At 50.0% G+C, this 20,546-nt stretch overlaps 1 protein-coding gene across 14 annotated transcripts in view; it reads right to left on the bottom strand.

The window, feature by feature from the left end:
* MGLL (monoglyceride lipase) overlaps window positions 1–20,546 on the bottom strand; it is a 136,525-nt gene that overhangs the window by 79,034 nt on the left and 36,945 nt on the right. For 10 of the 14 annotated variants that reach the window (XM_005571787.5, XM_045385602.3, XM_074033210.1 and 7 more), the window contains exon 3: window positions 14,243–14,349. The exons of the other annotated variants lie outside the window; for them this stretch is intronic. In XM_005571787.5, the coding sequence (XP_005571844.1) occupies window positions 14,243–14,349 (107 nt within the window). The remainder of the gene's footprint in view (window positions 1–14,242; window positions 14,350–20,546) is intronic. 14 annotated transcript variants of the gene reach the window in all.

The raw sequence follows: 20,546 nt of genomic DNA, 5'->3' as shown, positions 1-20,546 counted from the left end.
TGCTTTTGACAATATCCAATGCGGCCAGGTTTTAGCTATTAAGAAATAGAATTCAAACACTTTTCAGTACATGTCTCTGGCAGGTAACTGGAATGTGGTGAGGCCATCAGTAATAATAATGAGCAGGTGAATGCATGCTATATGCCAGAACCTTTGAAAAACACTACACCTAAATTATTGTTTACTCCTCACAACAACTTATGAGGTAGAAATTTCAATACCTTCATTTCATAGATGAGGAAACCAAAGCTCAGTAATGTTCCAGTAACTTGTCCAAGGATAACAGAGGATATTATGGACAAGCGTATGCCAATAAATTTGACGTCTTGGATGAAATACACAAACTCCTTTAAAAACACTACTAAAGCTGACACAAAAAGAAAAAGAAAATTGGGATAGTCCTATTAATAGTTAAAGAAACTGAATTTATAATTAAAATCCTTCCCAGAAAGAACACTCCAGGTCTTGATAGCCTCACTGATCTACCAAACATTGAAGGAAAAAAATAATAATGATCTTACACAAATTCTTTCAGAACTAACTAAGAAGGAGCACTTCCCAATTCATTTTATTAGCCAGAATATCCCTGGTACCAAACCTGGAGAAGGACATAACAAAAAACAGACTGCAGACCAAGGCCCTGCAGCTAGTAAATGACTGAACCAAGATTTGAGCCCATATCTGATGCCAAAGCCTGTGTGTTTAACCATCACACCACATTGCCACTTTCTGTGCCAGTTGCTTTTGTATAGCTGATGTGTGGTTTAAGGATCACAGCCCTCATTTTGGGGATGTGTAATGACTACTGGAGTCTTAGAAATAAAATGTTAAGAACCGAGGCCTGACCTACATTACTCTGACATCCAAGACAACTAAGTAAGGGAGTATTTCCCAATAGTTTCCTGACTCTGACTCTCCCTTCTCCCTTTGGCATTTCCTTCCCCCTCCCCCGTACTGAGATATCCTTTCCTCTCTTTTTCCTACTGAAGCTCCCTGTCCTGTCCATCCCTCCAGCTCTCCAAGCCCCGATGCTCACCTTCTTCAGGGAACCTAGTGCATCACTCATGTGTCTACCCCTGGGCAGTGATTCTAGGCTGTAGTGTCCATCAGAGTTGCCTAAGGGCTTGCTAAACACTGACTGCTGGTCCTACCCTGGAGCCCGAGAGTGTGCACTTCCCACAAATCCCTGGGTGGTGTTGCTGCTACTCCTACTGCTGCTGGTTTGACCAGAACCACACTTTGAGAACCACTACCATACTCACAGCCCCTCACATCTAGAGATGGTTCCTTTCAGCTCAGCGTATGGAGTCTCTGGGTAAAACTCTGCTAAAAAGAATTGGATTGTCAGGCCAGGAGTGATGGCTTATGCCTGTAATCCCAGCACTTTGGGAGGCCGAGGTGGGCAGATCACCTGATGCCAGGAGTTTGAGGCCAGCCTGACCAACATGGTGAAACCCCATCTCTACTAAAAACAAAAAATTAGCCAGGCATGGTGACGTGCACCTGTAATCCCAGCTACTCAGGAGGCTGAGGCAGGAGAATCGCTTGAATCTGGGAGGCAGAGGTTGCAGTGAGCTGAGATCGTGCCATTGTACTCCAGCCTGGGCAACAGAGCAAGACTCTGTCTCAAAAAAAAAAAAAAAAAAGAAAAAGAATTGGATTGTCTTTGACCATAGGCTTCCTACAAATCAATTTTTAAACAACTGGCATTTCAAAAGTTCAACTAACCTGCATCACCTAGACGTTGCCCTCACTTAGTGCCATAGTCCACACTAAAACCCTGTGACAGAGGTAGTGCATCTTCCCCATTTCTCAGATGAAGACAGCAAGGCCCAGGGAGGCTGGTGAGGCGGAGGCTGCCATCGCAGCTGAGGTCTTCTCCTCAGAGTACTGAGGAGTCCAGTACTCAGAGTACTGGACCCTGAACTGCCGGCCCGGGTGGCTTAGCCCCCAGGTACTGAACATATTTAAGTAGCAAGTGAGCTCCAAGAGGCTGCGAGTTGATATCTGTTTGGTTCAGCATTTCTCCAGTGCCCAGACAGTGCAGGCACATAGTGAGTTTCAATAAATACTTGCTGAGTGGAGGGAGAGCAGAGCAGCCTCCTTGCCTCCACCCCACATCACCCCACCGCTGAAGCACCATCAGAGTCCTGGGGGTCTGTCCTGAGGATGGAGCGGGGCTCCTGTGAGCACTCAGCTCAGTGCCTGGCATGCGCCATGACTGCTTTCCTCTTCCACCCATCATCTCGACATCAGCCAGCCCTTCCCCAGGCCACTCTGCCACAACAGCAATAAGGTGCTTCTCTTCATAACTATCCGCCCTTGTGGTTAACAAAGAGCTTTCATAGCTAGTTTCTCATTTAGAATCAGAGAATTCTAGAAGTGGAAGAAACTTCCTAAATCCTCAATCTCCTGGGCTCAAGTGATCCTTCCACCTCAGCCTCCCAAGTAATGGGGTCAGGTGCACGCCACTGCCTCCAGCTAATTTTTGTATTATTTTTGTAGAGACAGAGTCACATCCTATTGCCCAGACTGGTCTCAAACTCCTGGCCTCAAGCGATCCTCACACCTCAGCCTCCCAAAGTGCTGGAATTACAGATGTGAACCACTGCGCCTCATCCTGAAAAAATTTTTTTGAAGTGAATCCTTTAATCAAATGAAATCTTCTATAGAAAAAGAGCTGAGTGGCCCTGCATAAGGTGGGAAAGAAGGCAGTGCCCAGCCCTCTCGGTTTCGGGGACACTCCCCACAGCCCCTTGGAGGATATAGACTCTCCAGGGCAGGTCTCGTCCACTCCAGGTCTCTTCACCTTTCAGAAAGAACCAAGAGAGCAGGAGGGAGAGTGCCATGTCCAAGCCATGGCGTGGGTTGGTCAAAGAACTAAGGCGTGAGGGCCAGGTGCAGCTGCACAGAGGGAGTCTTGCAAATGAACAGTGAATATCTAAGAATAATGGAATAGACTCCAGGAGGCAGGGCTGTATGGAGCAAAGCCAGGTCACAAAACCCTGTTGGAGTCTTTAAACATCTTTAACCACTTGGCCTGTGATCCAAAGTGAGAAGCTCAGTGACTTGCCCAAGGTCACAAGGCTGGTTGCCCAGGGTTACAAGGGTGAATGCCAAGGGTCACAGACTGAGTGCCCAAGGTCACAAGGCTGAGCACCCAAGGTTATAAGGCTGGGTACTCAAGGTCACAAGGGTGAATGTTGAGGTCATAAGGTTGAGAGCCCAAGGAAAGGCTAGGTATCTAGGGTCACAGGCAGGGTGCCCAGGGTCACAAGGATATGTGTCCAAGGTCACAAGACTGAATGATTTATTTATTTCCTCTTTCCCTTTATGCTGCTTGTCCCTAATTAGGCCCCAGAAGCCTACTTAAACCCCCATCTGCCTATGTCTCAACCCTACGATTTGTGCTAGCCAAGCCCATGTAAGCAGGAACCACAACTGCTCATTGCCTCAGGCAGTTACCCTCCCAATCCTGCCTCCTTGAAGGCCTGGCAACCGGTCCAACAGGAGCAGAGGCAGCTGCTCTCTGCTCACCGTGAGCTTTGTGGTCCCAGAGACCATCTTCCCTCTGGTCCTGCTCATCACAAGGCAACCCTTTACTATTTCTGCCTTCCTCCAGTTATGCATTTTATTTTATTTTTTGTGATAGGGTCTCGCTCTATTGCCCAGGCTGGAGTGCAGTGGTGAAATCACAGCTCACTGCAGCCTTGACCTCCCGGGCTCAAGCGATCCCAAGTAGCTCCCAAGTAGCTCCCGCCTCAGCCTCCCAAGTAGCTGAGATCATAGGCATGCACCTTTAAGCACTGCTAATTCTTGTGTTTTTTATAGAGACAGGGTTTGACAGTTGTCCAGGCTGGTCTCAAAGCCCTGGGCTCAAGCAGTCTTTCCCCATCAGCCTCTCAAGGTGCTGGGGTTACAGGTGTGAGCCACCACGCCCAACCTCCTCCATTTATCTTGAAAGGTTTTCATCTGCCTTAGGAAGAAGACAAATGTCCACCACTGGCTCTGCATCATTCTAGGACTTAGTGCCATACTTACCATCTGCAGTTAACTCAAGGGGCATTTGAAAATTATAAAGAGAAGCCCTACATTAATTTTAATCCAGGGTAGTAGAACACCAGGGGCAGCATGTATGTGGGGAGCAGACAGGTGGGGGACCTCAGCCTGGTGGCAACAGTCCTGGCTGTCTTGGGAAGGACGCCTCCTGGCCTCCATGAGGTTCTGTTTCTCAACACAACAGTGGTGCAATGGTGGGTCTCACACCAACGTCTCTCAGGGCATCTGAGCCTCGCACTTTCCTACCGTCCCTCAAAAAGCAAAAGAGGTGTCATGGGAGGAAGAAAGAAAACCTGTGTTTACCAAACCCAGGCTCCGAACCAAGCACCCTACATACTTCACCTCACTGAATCCCTGGGATAACCCCAGCAAGCCTTATCAGCCCTACTTTTTCAACTTAGGGGATTGTGCAGACTTGCCAAGGCCGCACAGGTAGTAAAGGATGAAGCCACAATTCGAGGCCTCGTCTGTCTGGTTCCAGAGCTCCTGCTCCCCCAACCTCTAAGTGCAGACAGCATGCTGCATTGGTAGTTCACTTCTGACAGCACTCCACAGGCTGGTATTGTTAGCCCATTTTACAGATGAGGAGTGTGAAGTCTAGAGAAGTCAAGTAACTTGCCAAGGCCACAGAGCAAATTAGAGCCAAGGTCTGTCTCTCTAAAGCTGAGCCTGTTTCACATCTGTGCAAAGGCTGGTGGAAGGAAGGTCACGTGAACTGTCCTGCACACTACTGCATGCCAAGCGTTCCCACGGCACTCTTGAGGGAGTAGTCTGGCTGCTCCTCTTACAAGCAGGAAAGCTGAGGTTCCTGTGGGGTTAAAGCCACGGACTCCAGCTGACCCAGCAACTAGTGAGAGGCTGGATACGCAGGGGGCTCTGTATGCATCCAAAACTCTGCTCTCTGCTGTGGTGTGAATGTTTGTCTCCCCTCGGAATTCATGTTGAAATCCCAACCCCAAAGGTGATGGTGTTGGGAGGTGGGGCCTTTGGGAGGTGATAGGTCATGGGGGCAGAGGCCTCATGAATGGGGTTAGAGGCCTTATTAAAGGGGCTGCAGAGCTCTCTAGCCCTCTTCCCACCATGTGAGGACACAGTGAGAAAGCATCATCTATGAACCAGGAGGTGGTTCCCTCACCAGACACGGAATCTGTCAGCACCTTGACCTTGGACTTCCCGGCCTCCAGAACTGTGAGGAATAGATCCCTGCTGTTTCCCAGCCACCCAGTCTAGAGTGTTCTGTTACAGCAGCCTGGGCGCACTAAGGCACTCTCAGCAGATTTGAAGGCAACAACTGGGCTCCAGCCTGGGCTGGTTTCCTCCCAGGGTTACTGAGATGGAATGAGATGCTTGAGGAAGCCCCTTATAAACTGTGAGGTTCTGTGCTTGTGACTATTATTATTTTTGAGGGGCCCAAGAATGCTGTGGGCTGCTGCTTAGAGACCAGGGTCCCCCCAGGGGGCCAAGTTCTAGACCCCTTGCACTCTAGAGCCAGACAGCTTGGGCTTGAATCTAGGGTCTGCCACATAGCAGCCGTGCCACCTTGGGCAGTGGCTTAACCTGTCTGTGCCTCAGCTTCCTCAACAGTAAGAGGAGGACAACAGTCTTGCCTCCTGGTAGTGCTGTGAGGACAAGTCAGATAAGGTGGGAACACATAAACACAGTGTTGAGCACATGCTGGGGGCTCAGTACTTGTGTCTTCTTAGGACAGGCCATGGGGGTCACCACAAGACAGAAGAGGCCTAGGCAGGTGGGGTGGATACAGGCTGTGCCGGGCTGGCTCTGGACCGGGACAGCGTGATGGGGACTTGTTAAAGGAGTGCACCTGCTCTTATCTCACTGCCTTATGTGGCATCCACAACATGTGGACTTGGGGGAGGGACCCTGAGACATCGTTCAATATGATGCAGACTAGAACTCAGCCTTCCGTTTCTAGAGGCAGATGTCATTACAAAGAGACTCAGGCTCGCCACTGTTGGGCCTTCCCTGTCTCTCACCTCTCTGCCAAATCTTGTTGCTTTTATCTCTGCGTCTCTCCACTCTGCTCAGGCCTCTTTATTCCTAGGGTCACCACCCAAGTTCATGGCTCAGAGAGGTCTCGTTGACACGGCCACACAGCACACGGCAAGTCCCTCCCAGCCTGGCAGCCCAAAGTCCTCCCCACACTCCCTGCCTTCGCCTTGCAATCTGTCTTCACGCAGCAGCCTTGGGTCGTTCAGAAGCCACACACGTCACAGCATATTGCTCCCCTGCTTGCAGCCCTCCCTCCAGTGGCTTCCAACATCCCAGAGCAGCCTCTGCTCCTCCTCCTTGGGCCCATAAGGCCCCTATCCACCACTGCTCACCGGCTGCTTTGTCTAAGCTGTGGCCATCCTGGCTTGCTGGCGACCTGGGAGCACCCTGCTAGCCCCCGCCCCCGGGCCTAGACTCCCTCTGCCACCTGGACCTTGGCAAGAACGGGTCCAACTGACTGCCACAGCCTCTTGAAAGGCTTCCCGAACTGCTGGGCAGAGGGAGCCCCTCTCCCTGGCAGCCTCCTGCCTCTTGCCTCCCCTGCACTGGGCAGGACATAACATTTCTCCTTATTCACTCATGTCTGCCTGGCTCACTGCTGGACTTCTGTGCCTAGAACAGTTAGGAGTGCAGTTGGGCACTCAGTGAATATCAAAGAATGAATGAAGAAGAGTTCCTTCACCTGAATGCTCTTTCTCCATATTTCCCTGTTCAATCTCACCTCCTTGAGGAAGCATCCTTTTGAAGTCTGGGCCAGAACTTTCAATAGCTGCAATGTCTCCCCGAACCTTGCTTTGCAGGTGAGCTGGCAGGTGCTGCATGTCTAATAGATGCCTGGCGTTGTGTATGGTTTTTTACACACACTCTCTCAGGGGTCCTTAGCAGCAGCAGCAGCAGCATCACCCCTGGCGGCCTGTTAGAAAAGCATATTCTTGGGCCCAACAGCAGACCAACTGAATCTGAATCCTAGGGCGGGCCCAGCCATCTGGCTTTCAACAGGCCTTCCTGGGGATGCTGCTGCCACTGGAGTTTCAGACCCTGTGCTATCTCATTTCGTCTCCACGGCCACAGAGCAACCTTGTTATTATCACGGTCATCATTTTACAAATGAGCAACTGAGCTGCATGGAGGTTTTTGTTTTGTATAACAAAGAGACAAATGACCTCATATCAGAGAGGGCACACAAACTCAGATCCGAGGTTTACACCAAATAAACTCAACAGACTTTCATCAAAGGTGGAGCATTCACTATGCTTAACAGTGAATGAAGAGGGAAGAGGAGGAGGCAGGGAGAGGAAGGGAAGGAGCTGGCAACAGCAGAGACCCTGCGGGTCTCAGGGTGGCATGGTCCACTCTCCCACACTCTACCAGTTGCAGCAAGTTCACTGTCACCCACCCTCGGAGTTGGGCCCCCATGAACTCTTGAAGCCTTAAAGGGCAACTCACTCTGTTATTTTAATTCTCGTATTTACTAAGGCAAGAAAAACGGTTAACACATTTTTCAAACGTTTCAAACAAAAATATATTACTTGTAACCGATGGCAGTTTATTTTAGAGTACTTCCAGCAAGAGACCTTGACTCAAATCTGTCTCCCTGGATGAAAAACACTTGTATACAATTATTCCCCCTGAATTTCCTAAATACTCTTCTTCTGACTGGGTAGGACCCACCCGCCAAAAAGAACCGCGCTTAACTGCCGCCCACAGACATTACCTCAAAACTTCCTCTTCTCACGTGCCCCAGCTGAGTTAAAACACACACACACACACACACACACACACAGAGAAAGCCCTCTTTAACACTTTCCCTCAAATATTTGCGGATAATTAATTCACTGTTAATCAGTTGAGGATGGTTCCTTTATACTCTGTAAATACAGAGGAGGCGTCTCTGGCCCCAGCAAGTGCGCTTGGAGCTGAGCGTGTGTGTTAGGAAGTCAGGGGGCTGCTCCCTGGGGAAGGGCCCTTTCCAGCAGGACTGCAGGGAGCGGGCCTGCTGGCGCCTTCCAAGGTGAAATGGGCCTCAGATTCCCGCCGTCTCTCGCAGCAGCACCTCCCGGGTGGGGCCGTGTGTGGCCTTCTCTCGGAGTCCTCCTGGCCTCCTAGGGGTGAGACCGGCCCTTCTGCCTGCGTGGAAGGCCGAGGGGTTTCCAGTGAGTCACTGCAGCAGCTGGCAGACCCAGGGACCAAGAGAACGCCAGCCCTGGTTTTCTCCCTGCTATATTTAGAATGTTGCAGAAAATCCCATCTTCTGGTGTCCCCACCTGTTCACACATGGCAGCAGCCCCTCTGTTTCTGTCTGCCCATGCACCTCTCCCTCATGGGCCCTGCTCTGGGGCCCCTCTCCTGAGAATCTCCAAAGTCTCCTGGTGGCCTTCCATCCTTCCAGGCCCCAGAGTCCTTCCCAATAAATCCTGTCTTCACTGGCTCCAAACCGTGCCTGTGTGGCCTCCTCTGCTTGGTGGTGGTTCTCAACCTGGGCTGCGCATGAGAATCGCCTCGTGTATCTTTTAAAATCCTGATGCCCAGGTCACACTAAAGACCAACAAATCAGGATCTCTGAGGGGTAGGGGAGGGGGAGTCCAGGCTTCAGGATTTTTTGACTCCCCTGTGATCCTGACTGTAGCCAAGGTGAGAACCATGGCTCTCAATGATCGGAGCCCTTCCTCCTGCTGACAAGCTTCCACTCTCCCGACAAGACCTGGCCACCCTGCCGGCCCTCCAGGCACTGAGGATGCCTTGAGCCCCGGAGGTGCCACACCCCTGTCCAAGCTGCTGGCCTGGTGGCGCCTCTGTCCCAGCAGTGCCTCCACGGCACTTACAGGCTCTCCACCTGCTTGGTCACCAGACTCAGGTCCAGTGGCCACGTTCCTGGACCCTCTCCTCATTGAGGGGAACCAGCAGTGCCCTGCTTATGTGGATACCTTAATGTGGATGCTCTACCCTTAATATTTAAAGCATTTCTGGTCTGATCTATTTCAGCTTATAAACTCTTCCAGTCCTTCAACAAACACTGGTGATGCCTCCACTTCCTGCTCAGTCCAGGAATGGACTGCGCTGTGCAAAGATGACGAGAAGGTTCTTGGGGGAGGGAGACAAGTGAATGGACAACACAGTGTAAGACACTGTCTTTGCCTGCCTGCAGTGGCTGCCTTGGCCTAAAGGAATAGTTCCCACACAGGATAATACATGCTATAAAAAGCTATGCCCTTAGAGAGGGACTGCTTGCTTTCTCTGGGGAAGACAGGTCATGTTCTCATTAGGACAACAGTTACTGTGTCCATGCATTTCTCCTTGCTTCACATCTCACCCAGAACAAACACCCAATTAGGAACTTCAATCAATACTTATTAATGATGTCAATACTAATAGCCTTCACACCAAAACCTTCAGAAAGAACACAAGGATGGGTGAGAAGAAAGGAAACCCAGTGAGTGAGCTGAAATGCCCAGAAAATACATAAAGTAGAAACAACTGGGGAAATGCTCATTTAATAATAAACCTGGGAGTATGGCGTGGCAGAGATGGATAGCCATCAGTAATGTCGATTCTCTGTGTCTACCTTACCAACAGAAGTTTCTGTTGTTTAGCTCAGTAGTTAACAAATTACAGTTCCTGCCTCCCTTGCAGCTAGGCAGAGCCCTGTGAACAGCGCTGGTCAATGCGGTGTAGCTAGAGCCTTCTAGGATTTCTAAAGAAGGTTTGCCTTCCCAATAGGAGCCCAGCCCTTTTTCTCTGTCACTTCCTGCTTCATCTACCTGTTAGAACATGAGGCCGGAGGTAGTGCCCACACAGATGAAAGCCACATGCTAAGTAGTACCAGCTGAGCAAACTACAGATGGAACCCTGGGCATTGATGGTGCCATGGAGTCCTTGCACCTGTCTCAGACGTCACGTGCCCTGGAAGAACACGAAACTTCCCTTTGCTAACACATGTGCAGTGAGAATGAGTCTGCTTGACTATACAGCCACAGGTTCCTCACTTATGAAATGGGGATAATAAGATTAATTGTTATGAGAAATTAGAGATCATATGAGAAAATTGCAAGGTACCGAGCCTGGCATGCTGTTGACACGGAATAAATGACAGGAATCACAATTTTCACTGCTGGCAAGCTGTTCAAACCCATGAGGTCATTCTGTACAAATTCTGAGGTTAAAATGGAAAACAAAGTTAAATTAGATGCTTACTGAACATGACTGTGAGCCCACCAATCTACCAGGCATGCTGGAGACACAGCCAGACTGCCACAACCACAGCGCCTAGAGGTTTCTGTCTGAACAGTGAAATACTGTAATGCATTGAGCAACGAGACCCATGGTAGTAAAATCAGTTAGCGTCAGATTTACAGAAGCCAGTGTTTCCATAAATCGTGTCATAGAAACTGGCAGTGAAACCACTGTAGGCAGCTCTGTCTACTTTGTAAAGCATTTTCCTGTCTATTGCTTCACTGTATCTTCAGAACAGCCTGTGCAGGCCTGAGGGGTGACCCAGCCCACTCAGGGCAGCCACACCAGGACAAGAACCTAACTCCCAGCCTCAGTCCTGCTGGTCTTGCTCAGAGCCCTGGGGTCACGCCCACCTGGGTACACAGCACAGCAGCCGGTCTACATTGTAGCTGGAGGGGACTTGGACAGGGTAGAGTGAAGGGGAAGAACGCAGCACACACTGCTGGGCCCTTGATGCATTATCTCACAGCAATCTGTCAAATAAATGCCCTGACATTCTCCCAATATTTGCTTTATTTCAAATTTTTTTTTTTTGAGACAGGATCTTGCTCTGTCCCCCAATCTTCTGCCATAGGACAGCATTATCTTGCCCATTTGGTAGATGAGAACATCAAGACTGGTGATAGTTAAAAAAGGTCCAGATCACGGCTTGAACTCCCTGTTGAGTGGGCCCTGGACTGGGTGTATTAGTGTCTGAGCCCTTTTGCTGTCTGGAATGAAAGCTGCAGTGGCATGCTTCCAGCGACACCCTGGAGTGCAGATGACAACATGGCTAAAGACATGGGAGGTTTGGACATTGGAGCCCGGAGGTGCCACGGGCCCTGCAGCAGTGTTTTCAGCTCTGTTTTTAGTATTCAGTGTATCTCCAATGGGCACAACAAATGCCCTGACAGTCTCCCAATATTTGCTTTATTTTTTTTTTTTTTCTTTTTGAGACAGAATCTTGCTCTTTCCCCTAGGCTGGGTACAATGGTGTGATCATGGCTTACTGCAGCCTTGAACTTTCAGGCTCAAGTGATCTTCCCACCTCAGCCTCCTAAGTAGCTGGCACTATAGGTACATACCATAGTGACCAGCTAATTTTAAAAAATGTTTTTTTATAGAGACGGGATCTCACTCTGTTGCCTGTGCTGGTCTCAAACTCCTGGCCTCAAGTGATCCTTCCACCTCAGCCTCTCAAAGTGCTGGGACTACAGGTGTGAGCCATTGCACCTGGCCTATTTTATTTAAATTGAAAAGCTATGTTGGGCTGGGCACGGTGGCTCATGCCTGTAACCCTCGCACTTTGGGAGGCCGAGGAGAGTGGATCACCTAAGGTCAGGAGTTCGAGACCAGCCTGGCCAACATGGTGAAACCCCATCTCTACCAAAAACACAAAAATTAGCCGGGCATAGTGGCAGGTGCCTGTAGTCCCAGCTACTCAGGAGGCTCAGACAGAAGAATCGCTTGAACCTGGGTGACGGAGGTTGCAGTGAGTTGAGATCACACCACTGCACTCTAGCCTGGGTGACAGAGCGAGACTCCATCTCAAAAAATAAATAAATAAATAAATAAAATAAAAGCTATGTTGGAAAGAATGCAGTCTGCATAGATCTCTGTAGGCATTTGTGCCTGGAAACATTGTATACAGTAATAAATTTTTTTCTTAGAAAAGTCTAGACAGCTGTGGCTGTAATGGAGCAGCTCAGGAACTTACATAACCTCAGCAATGCATCAGGCGACACATCGTGGATTCCAGACCTTATTAAATAAGAGGGTTTGCTGTTAAAATGCTGAACAGTGAAATACTATAATGCATTGAGCAACGAGATCCATAGTAGTTAGTGTCAGATTTAGCATCCATTTGCTCCTCTCCCTCCCCAACCTTCTAAGGAAGTTTTGACCTGGGTTCAAATCCTTCCTTCTTCACTTACTAGCACATTTCTCAGGAAGAAGGAAATACAGCCAAGATCACAAGCCACCAGTACCTGCATCGCCAGCCTGCACAAGATCCCTGAAATGGCAGCCCATTTACTTGGCTTCCTTCTACTAAGCAAGCCACAGTCATTTCCATCCATAGACAACAAAAGTCACACACACAAGCCAACAGGGTTCATTTCTTGAATTACACACTTTCCTTAAACACTTGCCAGGGAGATTTCCATGAGTCATTCAAAGAGCTTGAAACAGGTGAACACCAACAACCACTTTTGTACTATATTTAGAATGTCACAGAGAGCTCTGCCTCAGCTTTAGATGTTATTCTGGAAACATCAAAAGGTGGGCTGTTTCTTTTCTCCCTTTATTCTAAAAAAGGAGGCTTTTAAAATTGTTTCTCAAAGTGCCACAGTCAGACAAAATAAACAAGGAGCAACATTTACTTAATCCCACAGATTTGGCCAAGTTTTATCTGATAAGAAGGTGGTTGGTGCTAAGATACAAAATAGATTCTTGGGACTCTAGCTGCATAGTACAAATATTCTTTGCCTTCAGGATGTCTCTAGAACATAATGATGATGAGTGTAACAAATTTTAAAGGACGCAAATGCAATAGGAAAAAAAATTCCTATCTGAGGCTTTTACATGTAAGAAGTACCAAAGTTAATAATGACACAGTCCCCATACTAAAAGCCTCAGAGATAATCCTCAAATATCATTCCTCAAACAGTCTCACAAATATTACTGGGACAGTTTGCAAAGCACTAAAGAATGTCACAACTATGGTAAGAAAGAATTAGTCAATACTGTCAGTTATGAGGATGCTTGTATATATCCAGCTGAATAAGAGCTCCTGGCAAATCACATTTGCAGCTCTTTACCTACAGAATGTCCCAGCAAGCTTTTCACCTCCCGTGCAGCTTCTCTGTACAGATAAGGCTTTTCCGCATTTACAAGGACTCCCAGGCCTTTGTCACTGCTCCCCTGTCCCTCTTTTCAGAGACATCACTTAATTATTATCAATTTTCAAATCAGATAAAACAGAAGCAACATTTCTGGATCTGGGTCACAATTATAGAATTTTACAATGAAGCTGTGGGGAAATCACCGTGTTTAGTCACAGGGAAGTCTTAATTTTAAAAAGTGTTAGGCAAAGAACTAAACTGGGAGACTTCCCAGCCATAGAGAATGTTGCAAACATGATTATGAAACTACGTACCGACTCAGGCAACGAACACTGGATTTTGACAGTTGTGGATTTTGCTGCAGGACAAAGAATCAAAGACCTGGCCTGGGGTTGTGTGTGTGTGTTTGTGTATGGATGTATGTTTATGTATGCATGTATATGTCTATATGTATGTATGAATGTGTGTATATGTGTGTAGGGGTGTGTGTGTGCGCGCACATGTGTATGTATGTGTGTGTGTGCGTTTTATGTGTATGTGTATAGGTACAGGTGTGCATGTGTGGGTGTATGTATGTGTGCATGTGTATGTGTGTGCACATGTGTGTATGACTATATGCATGGGTGTGTGTGTGTCCCTGTATATGTATGTGTGTTGGGTTTTCTTGTGACCAATATGGCCTGTTGAGGCTTCTACTATTCTCCTGGTCTGAAATGCTTGGTAAACCTCGTGTGGTTAAACCGGGATTTACATTGCACTTGAACTGACTACATCATGTCCATTTGAGGGCACTTGGAGAAAAACTAGGGCCCATTTTGAGAGAAAGCACTTTATAAATGCAGGAAAGAATTCCTTGGCCTCGGGTAAGTTCTGAGATAAACATATCCGACTTTGTTTTCCAGTTGAGGTTTCTAATCAGCCTGCATTCAGTCTCAGACGCTACAGAATGTGCCCCTCAGACATTTTTTTTTTGTTTATGTAACTACATTTTTTTACTTAGAAACATCCATGGGGAATAGAAGAATTGAGAAGGAAGGATGCTGGCGGTGAGATGGACTAGAGAGGGAGATCTCCAAATTGTCAGGGCCCGGCCAGCTCTGACGGCGCCCTGGGACACTCACCATGGTCGTGGGCGAACACCAGCAGGTCCAGCCCCATCAGCATCTGAGCCAGCTCTTCATAGCGGCCACAGTGCTCTCCAGCTCCATGGGACACAAAGATGAGGGCCCTGGAGGGACGAGAAGGGAGCCTGGTTAGGAAAGCCCAGATGGGGCTAGGCGTGGTGGCTCACGCCTGTAATTCCAGCACTTTGGGAGGCTGAGGCGGGCAGATTGCCTGAGCTCAGGAGTTCAAGACCAGCCTGGCCAACATGGTGAAATCCTGTCTCTACTAAAATACAGAAAAATTAGCCGGGCGTGGCAGTGTGCACCTGCAGTCCCAGCTACTTGGGAGGCTGAGGCAGGAGAACTGCTCGAACCCAGGAGGCAGAGGTTGCAGTGAGCCAAGATGGTGCCACTGCACTCCAGCCTGGGTGACAGAGTGAGACTCCGTCTCCAAAAAAGAAAAGCCCAGATGGCTGCCACTGTGCTGCAGCAGCACCAGAGCTTACACAACCTCAGCAACACCAGGAGCCACACCACGGGCTCCAGGCGTTGTCAAATTAGAGGAGTTTGCTGTTAAAATGCTGAACTTCAGAGTCACACAGAATGGAGCCCAAATCCCCGCTCTTCCTGTGGGCTCCTCGGGCAGAGCTCTGGTCCCATGAAGTTTCATTTCTTCGCCTGTAACATGGTAAGAATAGCATCACTCTGCGGGTGCTTGTGAGGCTCATGGGAGCTAATCGATGTCAATGGCCCAGGCAGAGTGCTGGCGCGGGGCAGGCAGGTCCTCCACCAGGGTCTGCTTCCTCCCTCGGGGGCGAATGTGGCGACATTTAGATTCCAAACTATCCAATTTTCAAGACCTATATTCTTAGCAGAAGACCCATGGAGAGCTAGAGTCTCCTTCAGGCATGGAGTAAATGCCATGAGGGATACCCACCAACTTCTGCTGCTGCTAATGGTGATGGGGGGAGAGAGGAGGAGGAGGAGAACAAGCTGCCACCTTCCTGAGCGTTTACTATACACCCGTTCCTCTGCAACTCCACATGCAAGATTTCTAATCCTCCAGTCATCAGATGATTTATCTTCTTTACAGATGAGAGTGAAACACATAGAAGTTAAGTGAGTTGGGCCAGGCAAGGTGGCTCATGCCTATAATTCCAGCACTTACAAAGGCCGAGGCAGGCAGATCACTTGAGACCAGCTTGGTCAACATGGTAAAACCCCATCACTATAAAAAATACAAAAATTCAGGCGTGGTGGCACACACCTGTAATCCCAGCTACTTAGGAGGCTAAGACTGCAGTTGCAGTTGAGCCAAGATTGTGCCACTGCACTCCAGAATGGGACTCTGTCTCAAAAAAAAAAAAAAAAAAAAAAAGAAAGTTAAGTAAGTTGTCCAAGTCACACAGCAAGTTGGCAAAACGCCATTCACAGTATGTTACCACTGGCTTTCTGGTCTCCAAGAAGCTGCTGTAGGGCTCAGAACACAAGCCATGGAGTCAGGACAGACGTTGCCTTGGCAGAGGCCCCCCGTGCCTGATCTGGCAACCTCTCCTGGGCCTTTCTGCTTGGCCCTGGCCTCTCCGCACACCCCCGGTGACCGTCACTCTGGTTCCCCTGTTGCCTGCCTGCTTCCTAATGCCCCTACCTCGACATCAGCCCACAACCCTCTGAGGACTGGACCCCAGAGCTGTATCCCAGCCGAGCGACATGAACAGGGTCCCAGCTGAGGACACAGACACCTCATTCTACAACTGTGTTCTTCCTATGACTCTTTTTGGCCAGGCTGTGTAAGGGCAGAATGGCACCACTTTGTTTTATGGTACTTCAATTAGCCCCATTTTTCAAATCACCTTTGCCATCTGTCCTTTTCCTTTTTCCTTCCTTTTTCCTAAAAACAGCAGAGGAATGTTCACGCCTTCTTCACTGCTCCATGGAATGCCCAGCCACCTCCACTCGATCAGATGTGTACTTGTGTAAATGACACCTGCCCGCCTCACATTTCTGGGGTTGGCTGATGGGATTTCTTTCCTGCATTTCCCTTGGCTACTGAGGAGCATGGCTGGAACCTCTAACTAGTCAGCATCTTCCGTCTTCAAAAGGGGCTGTGCTTCCAGAAGGGATAGCTTAAATCCTTTAACCCCCTTTGGGAGCACAGCCACTGCTATCATAATTCAGGCTACTGTTAATGCAGACAGACAAGTCGTTGAGCTGGATCATGCAACTCTCCGGCCTCTCACCACAGCCAGGGGCCACCCAGCAGAAAAGGACTTCGGGGTTCCATTTAGCAACCAAAGAAATGGCACAAGACATTGCCATCATGCTGGAATTGCCTGTCAAGAGAATCCAGCACCAAGTCAATATGTGCAAAAACACGTGGTCTCTTACTCTACAGCAATTCCTTCTAATCCAGAGGTTCTCAACTTTGGCCACATATTAGAGTCACCTGGGGAGCTTTCAAAAAGGCTGATGCCTGGGTCCCACCCCCAGGGGACCTCTGGGTTTAATTGGTCTGAGGTTAGAAAAGCTCCACAGTGGCTCCGATGTACAGCCAAGGTGGAGAAGCACCTGTTCTCATCACAGTGTTGAGCTTAGGCCATGGTGCTGCTCAGAGGCTAAGTGGAACTTAAGCATGGTGAGAATGCAGCCATCGTGGACTTAGAGCATGCTTAGAGCCACCAATCTCCCTGGGGGGTATGCTGGGTAGACCACGGGTTCTAGCCATAAGGGTTGACCGATATAGCCATCCCACTGCAGGCGGTGGGGACCACTGCCACCCTTCTCTCTGCACAGGAAGAGCCCGTTGGCAGCACCTGCAGGCTCAGCCTTCGACAGCCCCACACTTCCACCCCCAAGGCCTGGTCAGCACCCTGAGAACCCATCATTGGACACCTGGACTCATTCTGATCTTCAGCTTCTGTTGTGGTAGGTAGGTTTCTCCTTAGTGCCTGGATTCAGATCCTGCCTGGACCCCGATTCTGATAACTCAATCTCCCCTTCCCCCTGGCTGCCACATTTACATGTTCCCAGGACCTTAGTGTGTTTTGTAAATCTGTCCAGCAAAGTGAAATCAAATCACGTTACTCTTCTGCTTTAAGCCTTCCAGAGACTTTGCACTGCAACAGAACAAAGCCTGTCTGCCTCTGAAACACCTCTTCCCCTCTGCCCTGCTCCCAAGCTCCGAGGCCTCCTTTCTGGTGCCCAGGTGTGCCAGGCAATGGTGTGCTGTTAAATGTTTAACAACTGGGTGTGGGGGTGGTTCTAGGGTTCCTCCGCCCACTGCAGTGCCCAGGGCAGAGCCTCCTGGAAGCCCGCCTGTGCTGTGCTTACTGGCACCAGGGTTTCCATGTGCTTCACCTCACCCCCTGTGAGCACACCCCTCCTCCTGCGAGACCTTCCGCCTCCTTCCCCACACACCTGCTGCGGGCGGAGCCACTGCTGCCGCTCCCTCCTCTCTTCAGACCTCTTCCCAGCCTGGCCCAGCCCTTCCCAGCTTCCCGCCCTGTTGCCATGAACACAGCCGGCCATATCCTGAGCTATGTGTGTCTGTATTTGTCTGTCTGGGTAAATGGACAGACCCCAGCTCCAGGCTTCCTGATGGAAGGTCACATTCACCACTGGATGCTGGGTGCTGCGTGGAAGCTTCCCCTTCAGGGTTTTACAAAACATTGTGCTTCTATTTCTGCTCTAAAAACATACATGACCGAGCACTGAGAAACCCAGATGTGGAGGAAATGCACATCCCAGTTGCTGGGAGGCTGTGAACAGACAGCAAAGTTCAGCCAGAACAACCTAGTTGGACTCCCAGTGTGACCACGCAGGACCCTGGGCAAGTCGCCTGATGGCCCTCAGCCTGTCTCCTTGGTGTTGAAATAGAAAGAATGGGATGGCAGCAACAGTGGGTCCTACTTTCCTTCAGCTGAGTCTGCAAATGTGAATGAGAGCTTATTACGTGCCAGGTCCCCGGGACACTGAGATGAACAAACAACGTTGTCCCTGCCCGCACACAGCTTGCAGTCACTCAGCAGAGAACACATGTGTGATTGTGTACTGTGAGGAGCACTGTGAGCACCACGAGAGGGTCGACAGATAAGGGAGCCTGACCTAGACTCCAGGGAATCGCCAGGGAAGACCCCTGAGTGTCTGAGTGACTGGGAGTTGTCCTGGTGCAGAGGTCCTGCTGGGGACACACAGGTGTGCCTACTCCAGGCACAGAAGGAAGGCCCTGAGTCCAGAACACCGTGTGGAGGAGGAAGGTGAGAGGTGCACAGAAGGCTGGGTCCACAGCCCCAGGGGCAGCAATGGGGCGCTGGAGTTCTCCTCTGTGCAGGGAATGGTACTCAGCAGGGCAGCGACCTGATCTGACTTCAGCTTTGTGAGGACTGCAGGGCTGCTGCGAATGGAGTGGGAGATGAGAGACAACATTCATCAAGGGGCTGACAGGGCCCTGAACAGGTGCCAAGGAAAGTGGTTGGTTTCTGCCCTTCCTCCCTTGCCGTTCTGCAACCTCAACAACACGCAGCAGCAGAAAATTAGCAGAGCCATTTATGCAGACAAGGCAATACCCACAGCAGCAGAAATTAGGTTGCAGAGGAGGCTGGCTAAGATCTTTTTCCTGGAACTTCTTTAACGGCTGCAGCCAGTTGGGAGCCAGTCGTTCAGGGAGAAGGCAATGACTGTGGGAGGGGCGCCCAGCCCCAGAAGCAGATGGCCTGCCTGGCATCCAGCCCCGGGAGGTGGGGCAGCTCCCAATAAAGCACACACAGCCCTCGAGATGAACAAGCCACAGAGCCTCTCAGAATGTACAAACCAGGCTACTTTATCCTCTCCATCGAAAAACGAATGCCCTCTTTATGCCTTTGTTCATTAATCAGGTGACCTAACCTCTCACCTGTGCCTCAGTTCATTCACCTGTGAGGTGGGGATAATCCCAACACCACCCGCCTCGGAGAATGACGTCACGAGGTAAATAAGGAAATGCGGATGGGGCAGGGGTCTTGTCTGGGCTAACGAAAGCCCCCATCACCGTCCGCTAGGAAGCCCTTTGCTCCAATGGCACAGGTGAGCCACTTGCCAGGTGAGTCACTCGCCATCTGGAGGTGTGGGGTGAAGCTCTGGCCCTCCCATGAGCTAGTTCCTAGACCTCTGTGGGCCTCAGTTTCTCCACCTGAGACACAGGAACACTGCAGCCTCCAGGGGTTTGGAGGTAAAATGAGACAACGTGTGTGCAAGTGCACCGAGGCCCTGCAGCTCAGGATCCAGGCTTCTGCCTTCATGACCATCTGCTCTGCCTCACCTGCCTCCTGCATGAGGAGGAGGATTCGGGGCCAGGGACAACTCACATTCTCATGGTCACTGCCAGCCCCATGGGCAAGACGCCTGCAATACACCAGCAGCCACCACTGCCTTGAAAGGCAGAGACCAGAGCTGAGATGAAAGGGGTTCACCTCCACCGAAGAGGCTGGCCTGTTCTGGCCAGACTCTGGACTTGGCTGGACTTGCTGGCCCTCGACTGTTCATCCACAGAGTGGGGATGACGGTGCCTCCCTAGGAGGCCGCCAAGAGAATTAAAGGGACAGTCCCCTAGAGCATGCGGAACGGCCAGCACTGAGGGGAAAATGCTAGCCTCCTTCCTGCCTGACCTTGTGGAAGCAACGCCAGGCTCCCTTAAAGGAAGAACGGAATGCCCAGCTGAAGGAATGTTCCCTTCATTTTCTTAGAAAAAATCAGGAAAATGAACGTTTTGTTGGAGGAAATGTATGGTCAGAGGGATACAGTGTTTGTTCCTGCCACTAGGTGGGTGGGGATGCCGCCAGTCCTGGGCGAGGGGAGCCTCGGGGACACTAGTCCCACGACCCTTGGGGTGTCCTCGCTGGAGGGGCGGGAGCATTGCCTGCCTCTCCAGGGCAGTGCCTGTTCTTGATTCTTGCTTATTCCAGAGCATCCCACTCATTCAACTGGATCCCTCACTTCATCTTCCACTTCTACCAAACTCCTTCCTGCCAAATTTTATGACTTTGACAAATTTGACCAGCACGTCTGCCGTCGGGGCTGCGTGTGGGCTTGTGAGAGTGAGTTGGATCCCTTTCCAGTAATTAAAGCAGGAGCATGATGGCTCTGTGGAAGCCCAGATCTAACTTGTCCTTCCTCTTGGAGTTCCAGGGGGCTTTGGTTCCTCTCTGTCTCTGGCAGGGCTCCCACAGCGACAGTGCGCGGGGGACAGAAATAGAACAGAGCCAGTGAAGGAGCTAAAATCTCACAGAGGAAACTAGAAATAGACTTCTTTGTATAATAAAACAGATCAATAACGCCTGCCTCCCAG

This window comes from Macaca fascicularis, chromosome 2, assembly GCF_037993035.2.
Source record: "Macaca fascicularis isolate 582-1 chromosome 2, T2T-MFA8v1.1".
NCBI lineage: Eukaryota > Metazoa > Chordata > Mammalia > Primates > Cercopithecidae > Macaca > Macaca fascicularis.
This window is presented reverse-complemented; position numbering and strand designations above follow the sequence as displayed.